This window comes from Halichoeres trimaculatus, unplaced genomic scaffold (assembly GCF_033239565.1).
Source record: "Halichoeres trimaculatus isolate MK-OKI-2021-1 unplaced genomic scaffold, fHalTri1.1 fHalTri1_scaffold_21, whole genome shotgun sequence".
In the NCBI taxonomy this organism is placed as follows: domain Eukaryota; kingdom Metazoa; phylum Chordata; class Actinopteri; order Labriformes; family Labridae; genus Halichoeres; species Halichoeres trimaculatus.
In genome coordinates this window covers 23705083-23726104 of record NW_027437199.1, presented here as the reverse complement: position 1 = coordinate 23726104, position 21022 = coordinate 23705083, and the positions used below count along the sequence as shown (strand labels likewise).

At 40.3% G+C, this 21022-nt stretch overlaps 1 protein-coding gene across 1 annotated transcript; it reads right to left on the bottom strand.

Moving 5' to 3' along the window:
• Window positions 1-18454, bottom strand: LOC141810343 (aldo-keto reductase family 1 member B1-like). The gene is made up of 10 exons (XM_074697772.1): window positions 18173-18454; window positions 7753-7920; window positions 7558-7674; window positions 7392-7469; window positions 7159-7281; window positions 3503-3609; window positions 2891-2972; window positions 2678-2761; window positions 2499-2581; window positions 1-2423 (listed from the first exon to the last, which is right to left on the bottom strand). The coding sequence occupies exons 1-10, from the start codon at window positions 18236-18238 to the stop codon at window positions 2381-2383; spliced, it is 951 nt and encodes a 316-aa protein (XP_074553873.1). The 5' UTR covers window positions 18239-18454; the 3' UTR covers window positions 1-2380.
• Window positions 18455-21022: the final 2568 nt, after the last annotated feature.

Below are 21022 nucleotides of genomic sequence, written 5' to 3'. Positions count from 1 at the left end.
TATGAACACATGAATGAAGCACTTGAAAGTTGTGTGTCCCTTGTCATGAAACGTCTGGATCATGGCCTGTATGGATGGCATGAAAGGAGCTCAAAAGTACAGCTAAACAGTCAAGGTAATAAACATAACCTGGGTAGCTGTACGCTTTGACAACCTGCAGATTCCTTTAGTTAGACATATGCATTGTTGTGCATGGTCACACTGAAAAGTTCAAAGTTCAAATCACACAAAATGTAGTAGTTCATAATTTCAGATCCTAAACTCACAGTCCAAACAACGAACAATTTTATTAAATTTTAAAGACCCCATGCAATTTTGTAGCAGAAAGTACTGTAAACATTAAATAAATGATGGAAAACATAAATCTCTCAGCAACTCTGAAAACTTCTGAACATACATATAATTACAATCTCTTGGTTGGTTATCTGACTAAAGGCTTGAACTCTTATTTCCAAAACCGCAAGTACAGTGGCCAGTAGGTGTCAGAAAATTTGCAAGAGCAACAACACAATGTAAAGGGAAATAAAAGGGACTCACGAAAGGAAGCATCCCTCAAAATACAGGGGTTGAGGAAAGTGAAACACTGAACATACAACTGAAATATTAACTTATTATTCTCACAAAACTACGACTCTTTAAAACCACACATTTTTCCTTGTTTGAGGATGTAAACATTTGTTAAATAAAACTCCTTCAAACGTTTGCAAGAGTGGGATTTTACTGGAAAGCTAGCTGGGTGCCATCAGATGTCAGCACCTGTCATAAGGTAGAGTCCAGTTTGGAGGGAATCAAATCCATGATTACAATTAGTAAAGGATCAGTTTAGGATCTACACTGTGCAAACACACGGAGGCTTTGACACTGTTTTTTATGGAAGTATGTGGTAACCATGTCACGGTGAAAATGTGCTGATGCAACTCAAAGTTCTTCCCATCAATATGTGATAACATCTAACACAACATTCAAAGTCTTTTTTAGGTTATTTTCAGCTAAAGTGGATTTGTGAAATCAGCACATGAACTCCAAATTAGCACCTTATTAGAAGCTGCAGCTTCTCATTCACTCTTGATTTTATGTTTTCTGCCCTCTTGTGGTCTAACCTTTGAATAATAATGGTTTAGGGCTAAACGATTTTGGAAAATAATCTAATTGCGATTTATTTGGACCAATATTGCGATTGTGATTTAGAATGCAATTTTTTTAATTATTTTTTTTAATTTAATTTAATTTAGTTTTATTTTATTTATTTATTTTTTGGGAGGGGGGTATCTTTTGCATTATTTACTAAAAACAATGCATAAATCATTCTATATCATTCTATAGTATGAAGGCCAGGCCTATATGTTATGATGACATGAAATAGATTGATGCATAAATTGATACAAATAATATATCTTCATTTAACTATCACGATCACAGAAGAATATTGACAGATTGATTTAACTTCAAGCTTTGTGGACGTGTAATATTTTTGCCAAAAAAAAAAGCATTTTGACTTTTGCTTGTTTTAAGGAAGGCGGAGCACAAGTTAGTTTGTTCCCTCCAAGTCTGTGCACATTAAACTTTATTAAAATTTTATTTTTTTAAATTGCAGATTCTGCGATTTGAAAATTGTACTCTGTTACATTGCGATGTCGGTTAAAATTTGATTAATTGCTCAGCCCTATAATGGTTCCTTTACAGCACATCTGTGTAGGAAACTTGGACAAAGATGTTCTTTTTGCCACAGGACTTCTTTTAATGTCTGAAAAAACAAGCAGCTCAAACAGGAAGTGAAAGCGACAGTTTTGTAACAGGTGCACATGATTCTTAAGGACCACATGTGAGTACTCCAGTTAAGTTCCCATGACAAGTCACGGTTTTGTGTTTTGTAACAGGGATGATGAGCTTTTCATTTTGTAGTCACGTTGAATGGTTTTGTCAAGTTTTGTTTTTGACAGGTGATAGTACAAACCAAACACATAAAGCAACAAGTAAGACACGAAACAGGCTGCGATGTACTCAAAGACTAACATTGAATGCTCTCCACTTACAGAAGTATGCTATCTATGTTTAATAAGTAATGCATCTGGCACATTTTTGGTAGTTCAGTAACTAAAAATGGCACATGTGCAAAAGTAATTCAGTGCCATTGTTTTTGCACAAAGTAACAAACTGAAGGGAAGGATGATACACTCCACCATTTCTCTGAAAACCATTAACAGCTTGAGTTTGGAATACTCAAGTGTCTCATATATAAGTTTTCGGAGTGTTCAAGGCGATAACAGTACACTTCATTTTCTTTCACTGCTAACTGCTCCAAAAGAAGAGCAAAGCGAGCAGTCTAAAGAGCAAACCCCAGCATCTAATGTAAACCTGTGGAAAATCAGCGTTCTTCACTTCAGTATTCAGCGTTGAATGGATAGTCCTTGTGCTTCACGCTCCTGCAGGGAATAAAGAGGAAATATGAAAAGGTTCCTCAAATATATTTAACAGCCTTTAGAAAGATGAAATCTCACCACTGCATGGGGCACACTCTCCAGTTCCTGTTGAATCCCAATATAGTGCTCATTTCTTCCTTAGTCAGTTCAAAGTCAAACACCTGCACATTAGAAAAAATGTTTTCATGCATGAGTAGAACACAGAGAGCAAGTAAGCTAATCCTGGAAAACATCCAAACTATTCTTCAGCTAATCACCTGGAAGTTCTCCTGGATGCGCTGAGGTGTGACAGACTTGGGGATCACAATCACGTTTCTTTGAATTTGGAAGCGGATCAGGACCTGGCAAAAAAGTGAAAAACATATGAGAGTTTAGAGGTCAGGAGTCCAGGTGTGATAACAGTCAGAGGTGTTTAAGCTATCCATAGTTCTGTAATGGATGCACACCACACTACTGATGAGAAACCATACCTGAGCGGGTGTCTTTTTGTGCTTCTCAGCAATGGCTTTTATATTTGGGTCCTCCAGGAGCGAGGGGTCCTCAGGTTTAGCCCTGCACATTAAATATTATTCACATGGATCAATGTAAATCCTGTTGGCGTGTTCACATCCAAGCATTTGCATTTGCAACTGTAGTCATCTTTTTTAAAATATCTGGGAAATATTTGATTCATGAGATCACTGAAAATAAAGCAAAACAAAAAAAGGTGATAGCTCAACATCCATCATGAGAAATTAAAGCACATACACACACAGATACACACACAGATACACACACAGATACACACACACACACACACACACACACACACACACACACACACACACACACACACACACACACACACACACACACACACACACACACACACACACACACACACACACACACACACACACACACATAGAAAAAGAGGAACAGGGGTCACAAGTAAAAACCAACCTCAAGTACAACATGTCTGATTACACTGAGTAACACTGATTCTGAATCAAATCATAAATTACCCATTTCATGATAGAATTGTGAAACAGTCCTTTAAAAAAGTCATAGGATCATATTTGATTGATGCTGCTGCATTTTACCAGGGTCTGTCAGGGGAGCCCAGTGGGCTGTACGCCGTCACAGTGATTCCCTGAGAGTGGCAGAAATCTATCAGCTTGTCCTGGGTCAGGTACGGGTGGCACTCAACCTGAGTATACAGACACAAAACAAATCCTGAGCAGCTTTTCAAATTTGTATTAGAACAGAAAAACCAGCAAGTAAAATAAAATTTAAAACAATCTTAAACATTATCATGAAAAATGTGAAGAAAATTATTTTGTTGTGTGTGTTTCAAAAGCTGTCAATGCATTAGAAAGACACCAACAAATACAAGTGATATTTTTTTTTTTGTTGATCGTTGACAAGAAAAACAAATTTAAATTTGACATTTTCAAAATGTCAGTTCTCAACATTAGGTATCAAACTAAACAAATCACAGAGAGTGTGTTCAAACCTGAACAAAAAACAATAATCCATCCTATCATCAAGTGAATAATCAGTTGTCCTGCCATTAGCACGCAGTAGAGCTCTAATCCTGGGCCTGTTTTCAAGAGCATAGAATTGTGTATGGATCGTATGGATGTGTTCACACCAATCTGAAACAATGGCTAAATGTCCCCACCAATATTAAGGTTAGAGGGGGGAAAATATGCCTCAGGCGACACACAAAGGGTTAAATCCTTTCCCACTTTGTCACCGCCTCCCAAATACGTCTTTGAGTCTGGATATCGGTCAAGAAAAGAAAGGTGGAAGGCTTTATCACCCAACAGTGGAAGGTATGTGAGGAAAGCAGTCTCTCCCCTTAGGCAACCACTACTGAATGCAGAACACCATTTGTCACTCTTAATTATGATCGATTTGTTACTTTCACTTTTCTCTGGCGGCACAAGAAGCAACAGAGCTCTCCTGTTTGTGAGACAGCAGTGGAGTGGCAGGGTAACAGCAACAGGTGATTTGGAACTAGGACATGGTGGTTCATTTAAAAATAGAAAAATTATATGTATATAAAATACGACTGAGACCCTCTGTGATAGAGCTGTGAATTTGATATTAATATAAAACGCAGGTAAATGTGTTTTTATACACAGATTTTCGTTTGTAGTTCCAATTTAGTGATCTTGACCTAAAGTTTTTTTTCGTGAGAAAATAACTTTTTACTTTAGGAAACCTTTCATCAGAGTAGCCTGATTTTTAAATCACACCACATCCCGGAGGATTGTTTTGTTAACACCAAGTCATGCTCCTCAATGCTCAGTATAGTGCTAATATGTGAGCTGTCAATCTGTTTGTGTTTTGTTGTTAATCTACGTATAATGTCTGTTTCATGCAGTTATATTTGAAGCAAAGTTTAGACATCATCATAACTCAGCAGCTTTATATGTCATTATGTCATTACACAGTTTAAAAAAAATGTGGTGTTGGTGCTGGGGTTTATGGCTATACTGGCTATGTCCCCACCCATGTTGAAATCGAACCTACACTACTGCCTGTTACAGAGCTCCTCAGATTCCTCTCAGAGAGCTCCTAGATTGGCCTAAAAAATCCTAGCAAAGATTCCTAGCTTTTGAGGGGTTCAGGAAGGTTCCCTAAGCAACTGTGAGCAAGGATTGGACAGAAAAGTTCATCTTAGTGAGGAGTGGGGAGGTGTGGTTGACCCCGCTCATAGGTATGACACAGTCTTCTAAAAGCAGTGATTGGTTGATACTAAAAGGAAAAAAAAAGGGTAAAAAGCTGCCCCATGCTCCTGGTTGGATGAATGGACAGTAAAATCAACCAATCACATAACTTGACTGTGAAATGTGTAATCGAACAAAATACATAAAAAGAAGTAGAAAGCCCAACTGGACACAGAGCAGCACCTGCTGCTGCCTCAGCTCTTGTTTGTAGGCGACAGATACCAACTCGTTGTGAGGTGCAATTTTGCAGCGTTTAATCTAGAAAATGGTAATGGTAGATTTAGTTATAAATGAAGTGTGTTTTGTTACAATGATAATAATAACTTAATTTATGTAGTACCTTTTAAAAAAAGGTTTACAAAGTGCTTTTACAGGAAACACTAACAACAAAGCACAGAAACAAAAAAACAAAACACACAGTACGCCAGATATAAACAAACAGATGTAAACAATATGGGAATGGAATGCAAAGTGAGCAACAGGTCGTCCTCGCTCTCATAATCACTCATCTTTACGTTTTTATTGCATAATTCGTCCTGGCAGACTACCTGGGTTTGTTTATATCTGGCACACCGCGCAGGAATGATACACTAAGTGGCGAGCGCCTCGTAGCCAGCTGTGGCTCTGCAGCGGAGGTGGCGCCGTTTTACGACACGATGAGAACTAGAGCCTTATTTAGCGGTGTTTTTATGTGAAAGTAACACGCTGAAAATTCTCTAAATAAAGCGTGAATGCAGACCCATATCAGATTTTTTTGGCGGGAGTCTGTTTATTTGTGTTTTTGGTCAAGTAAAATATGGCCCTGTCTGAGTGCAGAGGAAACCAGCAGAGGAGCAGGGAGGGGGTGTTTGGTGCGTGCGCTCTGGTCTTCTGCTGCACAAAAACACTGCTGTAGGGGTCATTTCTGCCCTAAACCTTGTGATAGGACCCAACCTGTTCCATCCCGGAGTATCACTTTAACATGTTGATCCTCTGATCACAGTTGTTGAAGTTTGTCCAAAGAGAACAACAGTAGTGACCAAAGGATCATGCTTGGTCAAGTACAAAGGATGGTTAAGTTTGGGTCCTGGGGAGACACCAAATTTCTGAACCCCTGGTTTACATGAAGCGGATTTCTCATCAGATGTCAGCACAGTGATACAGAAAGCACTGCTACAACTTTAGGGATTTTTTGGTTTATGTTAAGTTGTTATGGTCTGACACAGCCCTTTAACACCAGCACTATTGTTTAAAATGATTGTCGAGAGGAGCGGTCTCAGCGATCATATGTCATTGATCATACGCTCTGTCCGTGTGCTTGTGCTGGTGCATGAAGTGAACCGTGTTGAGGCCCACCTCTCCAATGTGTTCCAAAGCTGAGAGGTGAATCGTGACCGTAACTGTGTCCTGAGTTTCTTTTTCAGTGCTAATGCTAATTCTTTTACTAAGATGGAGCCTTTTTCTGCAGTTTGCATGCTCTTCACATGAAACTGTGAGTTCTCTCCAGCTTCCTCCCACAGTTCAAAAACTTGCTATAGGTGTAGGTTTGTGTGTGTGTGTGTGTGTGTGTGTGTGTGTGTGTGTGTATTTTCAGTTATTCCCAATACTCTCTGTATCCTAAAAAAGTCATTCCTAGACCAAACCCTGAGTCCAGGTCTTTGTTCTGTGTTTGGTGGCATAGGAAAGGAGAAGGGTACTTGGTGCTCTAATCAAATACATCCTAAGATTAAACTAAATCAGATTTTGCCTGGAAACATTTGTTCTGAAAAACAGAATAAAAAAGGTCAGAGCCTCTTATTGGACCAGCCTGAGGGGATACTCATGTGGCCTATTTAGATTAACAAGACGTTTGTTCCTCTGAGCTGATGGGAGGACTCAGATAATAACATTATGGCTTCTTGCCCTTTGGGAACTTTGAGTTCCTCTGTTTGACCTCCTTTTAGAACACAAAGTTGTTTTTCTGTTTAAACAAAAGAAGATTAAATGTGTAACCTTTATAACTGAGAGGTGTTTTTACTGAGATAAATAGGGAGCTAGTGTACCTGGTTGTTGGCAGGTTTGTATTTGAGGTCTGACTTGTTGAGGATGGCTTCAAGCTGTGACTTATTGAAGTTAGAGACGCCGATAGCTTTGACCAAACCAGCATCCACCAGCTCCTCCATCCCCTAAGAGAAATCCGAAAAAAAAATAACAGTTAGAGAAGCACAACCCGTCAAACTCAAGTTGTGCTAAAGAACCATCCATAGTCTGAGCAATGTGTGTCTGCTTGACTGACCTCCCATGTGTCCAGGAAGCAAGTATCATCATTGATGGTTTCTCCAGCACTGTCCAAAGGAATCAGCTCATCGCCAGGCTGTGGCATCAGAAAGAAGCATTGTGTTTTAACCTCATTAATCTAAAGAAAATGTTTTCACTCTAAGAGAAAATAATGGTGTCCAAACCTTGAAACCCATTGGCCAGTGCACCAGATAGAGGTCCAGGTAGTCCAATTTAAGATCACTCAGAGTCTTCTCACAGGCCTTCCTCACCATGGACTTCTCATGGAAAGTGCACCATAGCTAAAAAGGAAAGGAGAGACTTAAGGAGCAGATTCCTAACAACAAGCAGACACATTTAGCCTTTTACCTTCCACTTACCTTGCTAACCATGAAGAGGTCCTCTCTCTTGACCACTCCTTCCTTGATCATGGCCTGGACGCCCTCTCCAACCTCTACCTCATTTTGGTAGCAGAATGCTCCATCGACGTGTCTGTAGCCTGCTCTTATGGCTGCTATCACCGCCTCTTTGACTGCACCTTTGGGTGACTAACACACAGTGACAGAAGTTATTACTGTGCATGTGTACAGGGGATAACAGCATTTCAACCTCATTATAAAATATTTACACTAATCAATGTTTTATTTGTTTCACAAACAAAAAAAGTGTGTCTTTTACATAAGGAGGAAACCTAGAAGCTAGGATTCAAAGGTAATCTGGTATTACTACAATCGACATCCAGTGTGGGGGGGCAAACAACCAGCTACAATTCAAAAGAGCTGCATCATAAATGAGCTAGAAACTCTTTGTTCAAAGTTTTATTTTATAAACAAAGCACAGCAGTGATGAAAAATACTATTTGTTTGGCACTTCAGTAACTTTAACCTTGCATTCCTCTTATATTGGTCGTTTAATTTTTTTTTTCCCTTGTCTGCATTATCTTTACAGCTGAGCATTGTGTCCTGTAGTAGCTTGGGAAAGATCAATGCATTTTTTTTCTAGCTGTGAGAGATATGCAAATATGATTCACTGCTATAGTGACCATCATCAGCCCTCCCTGTAGGTAGGGCTGGGGGTAAGCGATTATTTTTGAAACGATTAATTGGGCGATTATTTTATCGATTAGTCGACTAATCTAATGATTATTTGGACGATTTTTCTGTTGTTCAGTTATTTCAAAACCATAATGTATCCCAAAGAAATGCCAAAACGATCTCTCTCATAACAGAGCTAATTAAACAAAACTGTTTTGCACAGCAAAATGCAAAATATAAAATGAAATTAAAAAATAAAAAGGCCAGTCTGTTTACTCTTACAGTCCATTAGGGCTGCAACTAACAATTATTTTTAAAGTCAACTAATCTATCGACTATTTTTTCCAGTAGTCGGTTAATCACGATTATTTTGAGTTTCAAACTAATTTGTCCTTTAAAATGTGCAGGCCTTTATAATTCAACCTGTGTGTTGCATTTTCACTGCATTTACCCAGAGTTAGGTTCTCACCTCTGATTGGTCAGCCCTGTGTCATGTTCGTTTGTTAGTTTGTCTTTATTTCATTCATGATGACGTAATAAAAATATAAGTAGCCTTCTATACAAAAAAATTAAATAAATCTCAAAATGAATGAAGCAGGTAACAGGGAAATGAAGTTGTTGTACGCAGTGTTGAACAGAGCGCTTATTAGTGACTTTGGGCTTGTTTTCTAATGTTTATCTGTTTATTGGGGCTTTGCTCTCTGTATGATCCCGCCTGACTCTCTCCCAGCTCTCCATGACAACGCGTTTAGTTTTGTTTCTCTACATGCGCTACTTCACTCATGCGCACTCCGCCCCTCCTCCTCCCTGCTGAGTGTTACCACTGCAGTGTGAGCTTGAGAGTGAGAGCTCCATCAGATAAGTGTCCTCTCTTTGAAAAAGTATGGGGAGTTTTGACACTAGTTTGTTACTCAGATCCTGAAAAACTGTCTGTAACAGAGAGTGAAGGAGACTCTCTAAATCACGTTATCAGACGCTAAACTCCGGGAGCTGTCAGGCTGTCCAAGCCGGAGATGCAGAGCCTCCGTAAGCGCACAGCGCTCTCTGGGAGTGGAGATTTTTCCTCATCAATATTCCTCACGTATGAACTTAGTGATCTTTTCCCATAAAAGTATCCAATAACACAGCACCTCATGCTGTGAACTGAAGTTACAAATGAGTATTGCCCCCTGGTATTTGATTTCACTATGTGACAACTGCAATAAAAACAATAATATGACGCGTCAACTATTACATTTGCGTCACTTAATTTTTATCGTCGACTAGTCGATTATGTCGACTTATCGCTGCAGCCCTACCTGTAGGCTACTCCATCAAATCAAACTTTATTTAACCCCTGAAGAGAGCTGAAGGGGAGGGCTGTGCCACACCACAGTGTGAAAGAAGGGGAAACAGTGACAGACAGGACGAGACAGGACAAGACAACTGGGGGAAGGACAAACAGGAATTGTAGTTAGTTAAAGATAGTAGTCCAAGTGCTGTGCTGATCTAAGTCCATACAGGAAGTAAAGGCTGTAAGAAACCAGGGACACCAGAGATGTGGGGTCTTGATAAAAGGGGGAGGACCCATAGAGGTGAGATATGGAGGCGCACACATCACGGGACATGAGAAGGTGTGTAGGAGTGCCCAACTCAGCAACTCAGGAAGACACCAGGGCAACTGGGGCAACTGGGCCAATATCCCGGGGCCTGGCCCCCCCAGGAGGAGGGCATAGGCAGCAGCTGCAGCAAGGCCAGGTGAGGTGGAGAGCGGTAGTGCATTGGTGAGATCGTGGTAGGGCCCTGCCCCCAAGCAGAGCTGAGGCTGAGTCGAGAGCCAGAGACCGACGCCCAAGTGCCAAGGGAGGCCCCCGATCAACCCGCACAGAGCAGTGACCCACAGGCAGCCACCCACGCCTAGGTCCCCAGTGAGTGACAGGCCGACGGATCCAGCACCACAGGCCACAGAGGAGTGCAAGATCCAGCAGGGCCCGCCTGCCCCCCAAGCACCACTCCGGGCCCCCACCCACGGGCCCCGGAGCCCAGACGCAACTGGAGACCACTGCCACTGCCCCATTAGATGGAGATTGCTCCCCAGCACAGAGCCGCGTCCAGAAAAGGCCGGACCCACCAGCTGTACCAAGCCTAAAGCTGTGAAACACCCCCTGTCCCTCCCTGTTATCATGTATCTTTGCTCCCAAACAAAGATACATTAACCCTCCACTATGACTATGTGCTGCTCTAAGTGTAGTGTGATGCATTAAATCTGGGGAAAAACAGGTTGAGTACACTGTCCAAGTTACTGTCAACAGCTTCTTTGAGTTGGTAACATAGTTTGAAATCCAGACATTTGCATTATTGCAGGTGGAGAAAGAACAATTGTTTTTCTCTACAAGGATGCCGCACCCCTTGTATGACACAACACTGACTGTATCTACATGCCCTCAGTGACGTCACCCAACTGTCTCTGTTGCTGTGTTTTGAAGCCAGTCATCAACAGAGGCCATATTGGAAAAGCTGAATTCAACCTCACCTTGTTTGAGTTAGGATAAGGTAAAAGCCCTGTTTCCACCAAGTGGTTCAGTTCAGGTCATCTTGGCACAGCATGCATTTTACAGCGTTTCTGCTGACTAATCCCGGGACAGACCTCCAAATAAACAAGACAAGCTGTCCCCTTTTTTGGCACCCTTCCATAGAGGTGCCAGATGAAACCAAGATCTCGGAAGGTGGAGCTGTAACACTGCAGACCGTTGATTGGTTGAAAGAATCGTCACTTATCATGCAACAGCGGCTGCATTCTCCTGTGGGCACACAGACTTCTCTGATTGAAAACTTGATTTTGTATCAAAGAGCCATATGCCAATCACAAAGAGGATGAATTGCAGGATATCTTCCATCACTGCTCTTTGTTTACTGAACGCATTTTTCTTCTTCGTTGGATTTATTAGCGAGGTACACTGTGTTGCACTGCTATGGTGTCTTGCTGTTATTTATTAGATGCAGATTTCAGCATCCGGCTTACGTGCCACCAACCACGAGGGGGCACAGTTTGCTGTGGAAACCCAAATGGGATCAGGCTGAAGAGTACCAAACCTTGCCAAACCATACTGAAGCGAACTGGACTGCTTGGTGGAAACGCGGCTTAATAGTAGGGATGCTCCAAAAATTGAGTCATGAAAATTTTTTAGCTGAAAATGACCCAAAAGTGCATTTTTGGTTTTCAGCTGAAAGACTTTTATCACAGAAACAAAACAGTCAAAACTGCAGTCAGCATGTTCTGGTCTGGATAAGGGCCTGTGTAAAGGGCCAGCGCGTATAATGCCCTCACGAGATGCAGAAAGCCTGCTTGGAGATGGAGAAGCAGAAATAAAAGACTCAGACAAGAGAGTGCCCCAAATAATAACAGTGTTTCCCCTACAGGTCAAATTAATTCTATTTTCTATATAGTGCAGATCAAACCAAAAGTACTTTAAAGTTACCTCTCGTATGGGTGAGGTCTATTACTTGTTGTTTATTTAACAGACTAAACTGCTCTCTCTATCATGCGTGGCAGAATTCAGTCCCAATGTGTTCAACACACAAACACATGAGTGCTTAGACACAGAGAGAAGCACACTTGTATAGCGGACACAGGGTCAGGAAAAATAATGCCATCTCTGTGAAGACTGCATTACTATTTGAAGAACTGATATTGATGAAACGGCACTGTATTAATTTTAGGGAGGTTAGTACACAGTCAAAGTCAAGAATGCAATGGTACGATTAACTGGCATAATAACTTCTTTCAGTGTTTCATTTTTCAATCCAGGTTTCCCCACTTTTAGTTTTCGATTTCAGCCAAGAGTTTTCATTTCATTGCACCCCTTGTAAAGAGGTGGCCCTTTAGCGTCTTATCAGACGGCTACAGGGTGTCGCCTGTCAGTCAAATTAGCCATGCCCTTACATCTCGTAAGTGTAATAACTGAAAAAAAGATAAGAAAACTTCTCCACTAGTTCAGTTTCTGCTGACACAGAAATGAGCTATGTAGAACCAGGTTTCTTTAACCAGGCTGTAAACATGTTTATTTCTGCTCTTTTGAATAGGCGTGTATGTGGTTTGGTGTTTCTTCAGCAGAGGTTGTGTTAACTAATTATTCACTGTCTTTGGCTGAATTTTTTGAGCAATGAAGAAAAAATCTGAAGGTTGCTCGTCATTTTGATGGATCAGAAAACCTGAGCGAGCCAGTCCATCATTTTCATTGTCACACACAACCATTCATTGATTTCCAACAGCACCTACAGTCGACCCTCTGCCCAGTTGGTGGCGAAAGTGCATAACTAATGAGGTATTATGTTGATATGTTGTTGCCACAGATTGCTGCTGGCAGTGCGCTTAAGATCTATGGAGATGATCCATTGGGGCGCATCTGTGACCAGTATGACTCTGAGACCATCTCTCCCGTACATGGGGACCACATGCTACAGGATTTCCTCCCAGTGAAGCGGGCTCTGGCAGGACCAGGAAACCCGTCTTTTTAAGAATCGGGCTGACTGTTTATGACTTCACTGGGTGAAATGTTTCCAGACTTTAAACACTCACTGAAGTAGCAGTGGTCATTCCAGTCCGTAGTGTAGCAGCAGAACTGGGCTTCAGCCTCCATAAAATCCAAACAGACGCGAGAAGTCGGCCGTCCGAGGCAAAGACACATAACCTGAAGCTGTTCTCCTCTGCCGCTTTCTTGCTTGATGACCTTGATTACACCAAAATGGACATCCACTTTAAATCCATGCAGCCCCGGAGAGAAGTTTAAGCTCAGGCAAATCAGAATACAAAAAGAGCTGGCAATAAAAATTAACAGTTATTGTGAAAACAGCTTTGAGTTTTTCTGTTTAATTAAAAAAAACAAGATAACTCTGACAGCAAGTGAAATTTCGCCTGCTGTGAGTGAATTTTTTTTGCTTTTCAAAGCTCTAGGCAGCAGGGTCGGAATCATTATACACATTTTCTATTTTGTGTCTATAATTTTTTCTTTTGGCCCGTAATCAATAAAATTGCCTAGTGTAATTAATGTTACAAGTTGTCTTTGAGTCGCTTTTGTGATGGTATGCTAAAATATATAATTCATAGGTATTAACATTGACTTTTTAAATTGCAGATCAATGTTAATTATGACAGAATTTTTTTGACCCTGTCCGTCAAAATGATGGACAATTGAAATATCTAGCACTATCTACACTTAAGTAACGGTAGGTTTAACACAACACCAGATCTTCATACTAAGGACATGAGCTGGGCTGTACACTTTTAGCAGCTAAGTTAAGCTGCAGTGGCCTTCGCCTGAGCTGTGCAAGTCTGCCTCATTGTAGTACAGCTCCCGTTGTAAAACGTAATCAAACTCTGTTAGCCATCCCCTCACGAGATCCCTAAGGAAAGTTTGATTAAAATGTGACGTGTTTTTCAGTGTGGTGTCTTCGAACATTGATCATTATAATTTTTCAGCACTGCAATGCACTCGTTGCAGAGCAAACACATTGGTTTGGTTTTTGGACTTGGTGGTAAAATAAATAAAATACTTTTCAGTCCACACGGGTTGAAACTGACAATTTTTCTTGCTGCTTTTTTGTTTTAGGTCAGAAAGAGACATGCTAGTTTCCCCTGTGTAGGGCTGCTAACGTTAGCTTTTTAAACGCACCTGCTCAATGACACAATGCATTGTGGGTTGGTTGTTAGGTGACAATGGGTGTTGCTGTCAATATTTGTAATAACGTGGGAATTTTTGTAAAGACCGTTTTAGTATGACATGTTAGTGTAAGATGTTTTTCTCGTTGGACCCAAGTCCCAACCACTCAACAGCTGCTTTCTCTGCATGTGGCCTACGGGCTGCTAATTGAAAAGAGCTGATCTAGAGTTTCAAAAACTCTCGGGTGTTCTGCATAACGTTTATACTTATCATGAAGCTGTCCCTGATTGGACTCACTGATTCAGCAGATGCACTGTCTCATGCAGAGGTGACAATACTTAAAAGGTGTTTTGCACCAAGAGGTAATAGTAGCAATGCTCTGATGCGGTGTTGCACTGAAAAACAGACCAAGTCATTTTGATGGAAAATGACATGATGAAATAAAAAGGCCATTGTGGAAAAAACAATATGAACTAAAAACTGACTTTGTTGAAAATGTTTTCCTTTAATTTGGTTTTTTTTTAATTAAAGTTTGAAAATGGATAAAAGTAATTATCTTAAAAAACATGAAATTTCTAAAATGATCATTATGAAATATTTGATTATAATAATTCGATATAAAAGAATAATAACACATTTCAAACTTAACATTGCTTTATTTCACAATTTAATGACCATATTACATATTTTTCTTTGTCAATTATTTATCAAAACAGTATTTATTTCATTAAACTTATTTCAAAGTGTTGTTTTTATTTATTTCATTATGAATCTTTCGGGGTTCCATGGACAAAGAGCCAAAGAAAAGTTATTTAGGTGTTTCAATAAATGATTATGTGAGTAAAGCAGGGTCACATCATCTGATGGTCTATCAGAATCTTTGACCCCTGTCCTTCTGATTCATGTGATGATCAATAATAGGAATACTTGGGTCCAGATCAATGTGAGGGGATGACAAAGGAGCCACAGAAAAGTTATTAAGGTTATTTGATAAACTATTATGCAAGTAAAGCAGGGTCACATTATCTGATGGTCAATCAGAATCTGTGAACCCTGTGTTTCTGTGTGATTATCCACAATAGTAAAACTTGAGTCCAGATCAATGAGAGATCACGACAAAGAGCCTCTGAAAAGTTATTTAGGTGTTTTAATAAATTAAAGCAGGGTCAGATAATCTGATGGTCTACCAGAATGTGTGATCACTGTGTCTCTGAATGTGGGTTGATCAATAATAGGAAAACTTGAGTCCAGATCAATGTGAGATGATGACATAGACCCACAGAAAAAGTTATTTCGGGGACTGATAAATTATAATGGAAGTAAAGCAGGGTCACATTTTCTGATGGCTGTTATCAGAATCTTTTTGTGATTGATCGTGAAGTAAAATATAAATAAACTAAAACGTTAAGAAGGTTTTGTACATGTGTCTTATGTGAACAGGCACAACGAACTCCATGTTTGAAACAGTTCATAGACTTTCACATTTAGCAAACACATATTATGGTTTTACTTCCTTCAAAAGACGCCTGATCTAATGTAGGTTTTTCAGTTCCTGGGTTACGTTACTGCATATGGGATGATTTCTTGATATCAAACGGTGCTCACTGGTGGGTCGCAGATAAAGCAACAACAATCAAGGACTTTGGATAAATTACAAACAATTTCTACAGAATTTACAAATGTTTACCCCAATAAATCTCTGCGCACGCCGTTAATGCAACTCAACTTCTTCCCCACTTTTTTTTGACAACGCACACATAGTCAATGCCCACCATCGCCCCATGTGATTACATGTTCCGATGGCCACAGATAGAATAGAATAGAATAGAAAATACTTTATTTATCCCCGAGGGGAAATTCAGGACTTTATTTATCCCCGAGGGGAAATTCAGGACTTCGGATTTCGAGCCGACCTAATTTTTATTTGAAAAGCCGTGCCCTCGATGTTTCACAGAGCTCTCAAGTGTCACGCATTGAGCGTGACAGTCACTCTTTTGGGTCTTTTGTCGCGCACTCCCGCCACACATTGTATTTCTCACACTGAAAAAAATGTCCACAGAGAGACTTCAGACTTGACTTGTACCCTTGAACAATCATTATGATCCCTCTTTTCCTGGCTTAAATGTTAGGAAAACTATGAAATGTCTGATCAGCTATGGCGCATCATATGACGTGCGTCTGGCGGTCCCACACATTAGTATATCTGATGCCGCCATGATCCGCTCTGTGGACTAAAGGCTCGATATCTTCCATTTAAAGAGTGGCTGTTACTGTTGTTGTCTGACAGTAATGTCACTTAACAGTTCAGCCGATACGTGAGAATAATACCTCCAGAGACGCTCAACGTCTTTGGGGGCAGCGCCCTGTGTGCTGGTGAGAGTAAAGACGCAGACAGAAAACTCCATCTCCAAGCTGCTGTTTTTAGTCACTGAAATGATAAGTTCAACCTGAGGTATCCTGCATCACAAATTGTTTATACCGGGGTGAAGACAGTTTCATTTTTAACATTTTTTCTGTAAAAGTTGTGAGAGGATGTCCAGGACACATTAGAGGTGATTTCTTGGTCATAAATTAAAAAAAGACAAAGCCACTGAAATTCCAAGTTGAAAAAAAGCACATTTATAGTGACTTGCCCTTGATTACGGTTTCAGTGTTTTTTTCAATGACCTTTTTATATACTAACTAAAAACTATGAAAGTTTTGAGAGGATGTCCAGGACACATGAGAGGTGATTTAGTATCAACAAATTTTAAAATGAGAAAGCTACTGAAATTTTAACCAGAAAAAATGTCTTTTTAAGGCAAAATGTTGTTGACGATGAAGATAAGCTGAGTTTCTTTTAATTATAACATAGTATTTATTGTTGTGATATGTTGAGGGCTGTCACATCCTAAAATAGCAGTGGATTGAGGCGAAAAGCTATGAAAGACACCCATTACTATAACCAGCGGCAGGCACTCTAGTCTGCACTCAAAACTTGAGAGCCCTGGTGTGTGTGTCCAAAATTGCATACTTCCATACTCATGGCTGCAATGGCGGAAGAGAGCTGTGGCCGTTGGCTCAGCACGGTAAAAATACAAATAAACAATACATACTGGGACATCTTCAGCCAGTAGGAGGAGGAGGAGATGTTGTTGGCACTGATTACGGCGTAGCAAAGCGCGATTGAAATTCATTGTAATTACAAAGAAAGATGGTAAGATCTTGATATTTTGATTGTGTTATTAGCTGTGTTAAATATACTACTGAAAAGGCTTTGAAAATTTGCAGCAAAATAGTGGCGGTATTTGACAGAAATGCGCTGGAAGCCGGTCACAATTAGACGTAGAAGAAGAAGAAGTCGACATCATGTCGTCATTTCTGGTAAGTACGGCGCTCGGCAGTATGCGATTTGAAACAGCACTAAACCCTCAAAATTCGTGCACTAAGCCAGTGAGTATGTAGTATGCTTAGTACACTCAATTTGAAAATTTTGAGTACACAGTATGGAAGTATGCGATTTAAGACACACTGCTGGTTTCATAATCTAACTGTGCCACATGATTTGTTATGAGCTACGATAAGATCACATATGGAGGTAAAATCATGTACTCAGTGTCACAGTGCTCATAACTTCGAGCGTTTTTTTCAAGGGTCATCACTTTGTAACCACATTTCTATTTAATTTCAAGGGAAGCATTTCAGGGAACATTTCCACAGGGTATCTAACAGTGCATAATGAGTGCCTTTGGGAGCAGGGTTACGCAAAAACTAGTGGTCTGTATGAACACTCTTAACAAGAAAAGCTGGTCGGGTCTCATAGTTGTATACCCTTAAGAACAGCTAAGCATTCTATGGCTGTACTATTTTCCACGTTACACTGAAAGCTGACACAAACTCCACTCGAGCACACGGACCTTACAGCAGTCTGTGACAAAATCCCTTCCTTCAAGCTCAAAAGCCAAATTCTGTCACCTGACGTTACACTGTGCTTATCTAAAGACGAGTTTAGGTTGAAGCACTTGGAGGCATTTCGTGTAAAGTTCGTTTCGACTGTGCGTTTATGTAACACACTCTACGTCAGCTCTCTGTTGGCACGTTCAGCTAGAAAGTTAACCGTTAACTTCGAGGGATCGAAACAGACTCACCTTCCATGTTCCCAGGCCTAAAATAGGGTACTGTGCACCGGTGTTGAGCTTCACTGTTGTTGCCATTCTTCCAAAGGGTTGCAGTTGCCGAGCAGAGGCTACAAATGCAGAAAGAGCACTGTGTCGCAGAGCGAAGAGCTCGGCAATCGATTGATGATGCCTGATAATTTATCTAAGGGACCCTGGGGGATCATAACCTTAACGTCCTGTTGATCAGGTGTTGTGCCACATTCTGCACCCCTCGCGTGAATGCACCTCTTCCAGCTAAGCGCGCATTGGAAGCATAGATATAGAGCATAGACTGTAAACGCTCACAGCCTGAGGACGCTCGTCTTAAAGGGCCAGTCGCCGTACATGGCCACCAGACGTAGCTCATGTGGTCAGTCATTTTCTGTGTGAATTTTTTATCCTCTCCACAATACAGACTTCTTTCAGTTTTTGTTAATGACTTGCAATTACACATGTTTATTGAATCAACCATCTTTATTTTTATTTTCTGCCAACCTCCCCAACAGTCAAGGTTAACAAAAATGGCATACACTCAATGATGTCAACAAGCAATAGCCTGTTTACTGCGTTTTCTTCCCTCATATTTGAAAATATATCAATTTTTTAAGGGGTGCAGTGTGTGACTTCGTCGGGGGGGGGGGGGGGGGGGGGGCGCACTTCCTTGAAATTTGCACCAGTGGCTGTGAGCATTTACAGTCTATACTATCTATATCTATGCTTCCAATGGGCGTTCCGCTGGAGGGAGCATTTCACACGAGGGGTGCAGAATATGGCACAACACCAGTTTTATGTAGCTGCAGTTATTTTCATCTGCAGGTTTTAGACATTTCACTACCAAAGGAACTCAGAGAACATTCCTCTTAATGTCATCTTGTTTACTGAATACTTTGTAAACAAACAAACAAAACAAATATCATGCATTCAAAGCCTGCCTTTCATTTATTGGATGAACTTGTTTGTTCTGCTGTCCAGCCACCAGAGGGCACCATTTCTATTCTATTTACCAAGCATGGAGTCTCTACAAATCACTCATCTAAGGCTCCAAAGTCAAATTATCCCATAATTTCATAATTTTCCCATAATTAGATAATGTATGTGGTAATTAAAGTGGCTGCAATGATTGATCAATGCTTTATATTTAACTTAAGGCACACATTCAATATTATCCTAACTTAATCCTTAGAAATTATGAGCTCCGAATAAGTCTTTGGTATATTTAAAACCCAGTTTGTGTTATTTAATGTAGGAAATAATGTTCATTGTTATTAGCCTCCATTAGCTTTACTGCTACATCTACATGACATTATTGAGAGATGAGTGTCACTGTAAATGAGCGCGCGCACACACACACACACACACACACACACACACACACACACACACACACACACACACACACACACACACACACACACACACACACACTAAACCCTAAGAGGAAACTGAAAGGGGCGAAAAATAGAAGGATTTCTTTGTCAGAATCAGATAAAACCTCACAGACCTTTAACTGAGCCATTCAACACTGAGAAGCAGATAAGAGATGGAGAGGAAAGCGGGAATAAAAACACACACACAAAGAGAAAAGTTATGGGATCCAGCAGCCCCTGTGTACCTCACAATGGCTCTCGCTAAAGTTTGTGTCTCTTCTGATCTTCTCCCTGCTGGACACCTGCTTTCAGGCCCCTGTCTCCTCTGATCTGACTTCAGACACTGAAGGGGCCTTTTGCCTGCTTGAAAACTGTCAAAGTAGCCCAGGAATCAAACACTGTCGCATGCTTCCATGATCAAAGAACGGCAGGTAAACCAGATGAAGACACAGGTACATCAATAGTTATCTAAAAAAGGGGGAAAGTTTTCATTTCACTGGCTCTTATTTAGTGTTTGCAGGCAGAGTGAAACCTTTTCTCCGCTCAGAGTGCATTGATTAGAGTACTGGGTAAAGAAAAAAGTGTACATTTGAAGATAAAACAGACCTGGAGTAAAACCAGAGGCCCCTGGAGGAAACTTTAAGACAAAGAGAGAAAACTGAAGAGAGAATTTAAATAAGAAAAGCTCTTTTTTTTACCCACTTGTGGGACAAACAGAAAAGGATGTAATTAATGACAACAGATCTCAACAAGTTGTCTGCATAGCCTACTGTTTTCTTTTCACATCAAATCACAATAGAAATAATCCCAGGAATCATCCTCTAAAACAGGTCTGGACTTCACTCTTTGGATATCAGCTGCTGGATTCATCTGTTCTTCCCCATCTACACACACTGGAGGAAGTCGTCTTGACTTGGATACACATTTTGTTAATCAAACAAGCATCTGACCTAAATGAAGTTTCAGTTCCACAAATTATTCACATTTTTATAAACAAGGGCTCAAAATGTATGTCTCTGTTGATGCCGTCTATCGTAATGAGCACAGGGATTTTTAGATTATTTTTTCAATTTTATTATTATTTTTTTTATTTTGCATTTGCTGTTGCTTCCTGTTTGTTTGAATGTATTTTACACCTCTGCTTACTTGCCAAAATACAGCCATGCTGCATCTTTATGGTGTTTTTCGAAATGTTTAACTCCAGGGTGTCATTTGTGTTCTCGTTCTTCTTTTTCTTTGCTCCCCCCATATTTTATTATTTTATAATTTGATTCATTTCATTTCTCTGTAAATCAATGTGCACTTGTACTGGTTGTATTTTTTTAGTTATTTTCATTCATTAGTTGTCTGTGCTGAAAGTGTTAGCATGCATTTTAAAGCACCAAAGAGAGTTACACTCCTAATTTAACTGTATGTTGTGACCATAGTTCAGTCAGGACCAGTGTTGCAGCCAACAGCTGTTTTGCCAGCTCTT

What these genes read in the sequence shown, in the direction of transcription:
- LOC141810343 (XM_074697772.1), bottom strand. Translation starts at nt 18,238, where the DNA reads ATGGCAACAACAGTGAAGCTCAACACCGGTGCACAGTACCCTATTTTA. An exon ending in ACAAACCTGCCAACAACCAG is followed by an intron (nt 3,610 to 7,158) that starts GTACACTAGCTC and finishes CTGTATACTCAG; the next exon opens with GTTGAGTGCCACCCGTACCT. An exon ending in ACAAAAAGACACCCGCTCAG is followed by an intron (nt 2,762 to 2,890) that starts GTATGGTTTCTC and finishes CTTTTTTGCCAG; the next exon opens with GTCCTGATCCGCTTCCAAAT.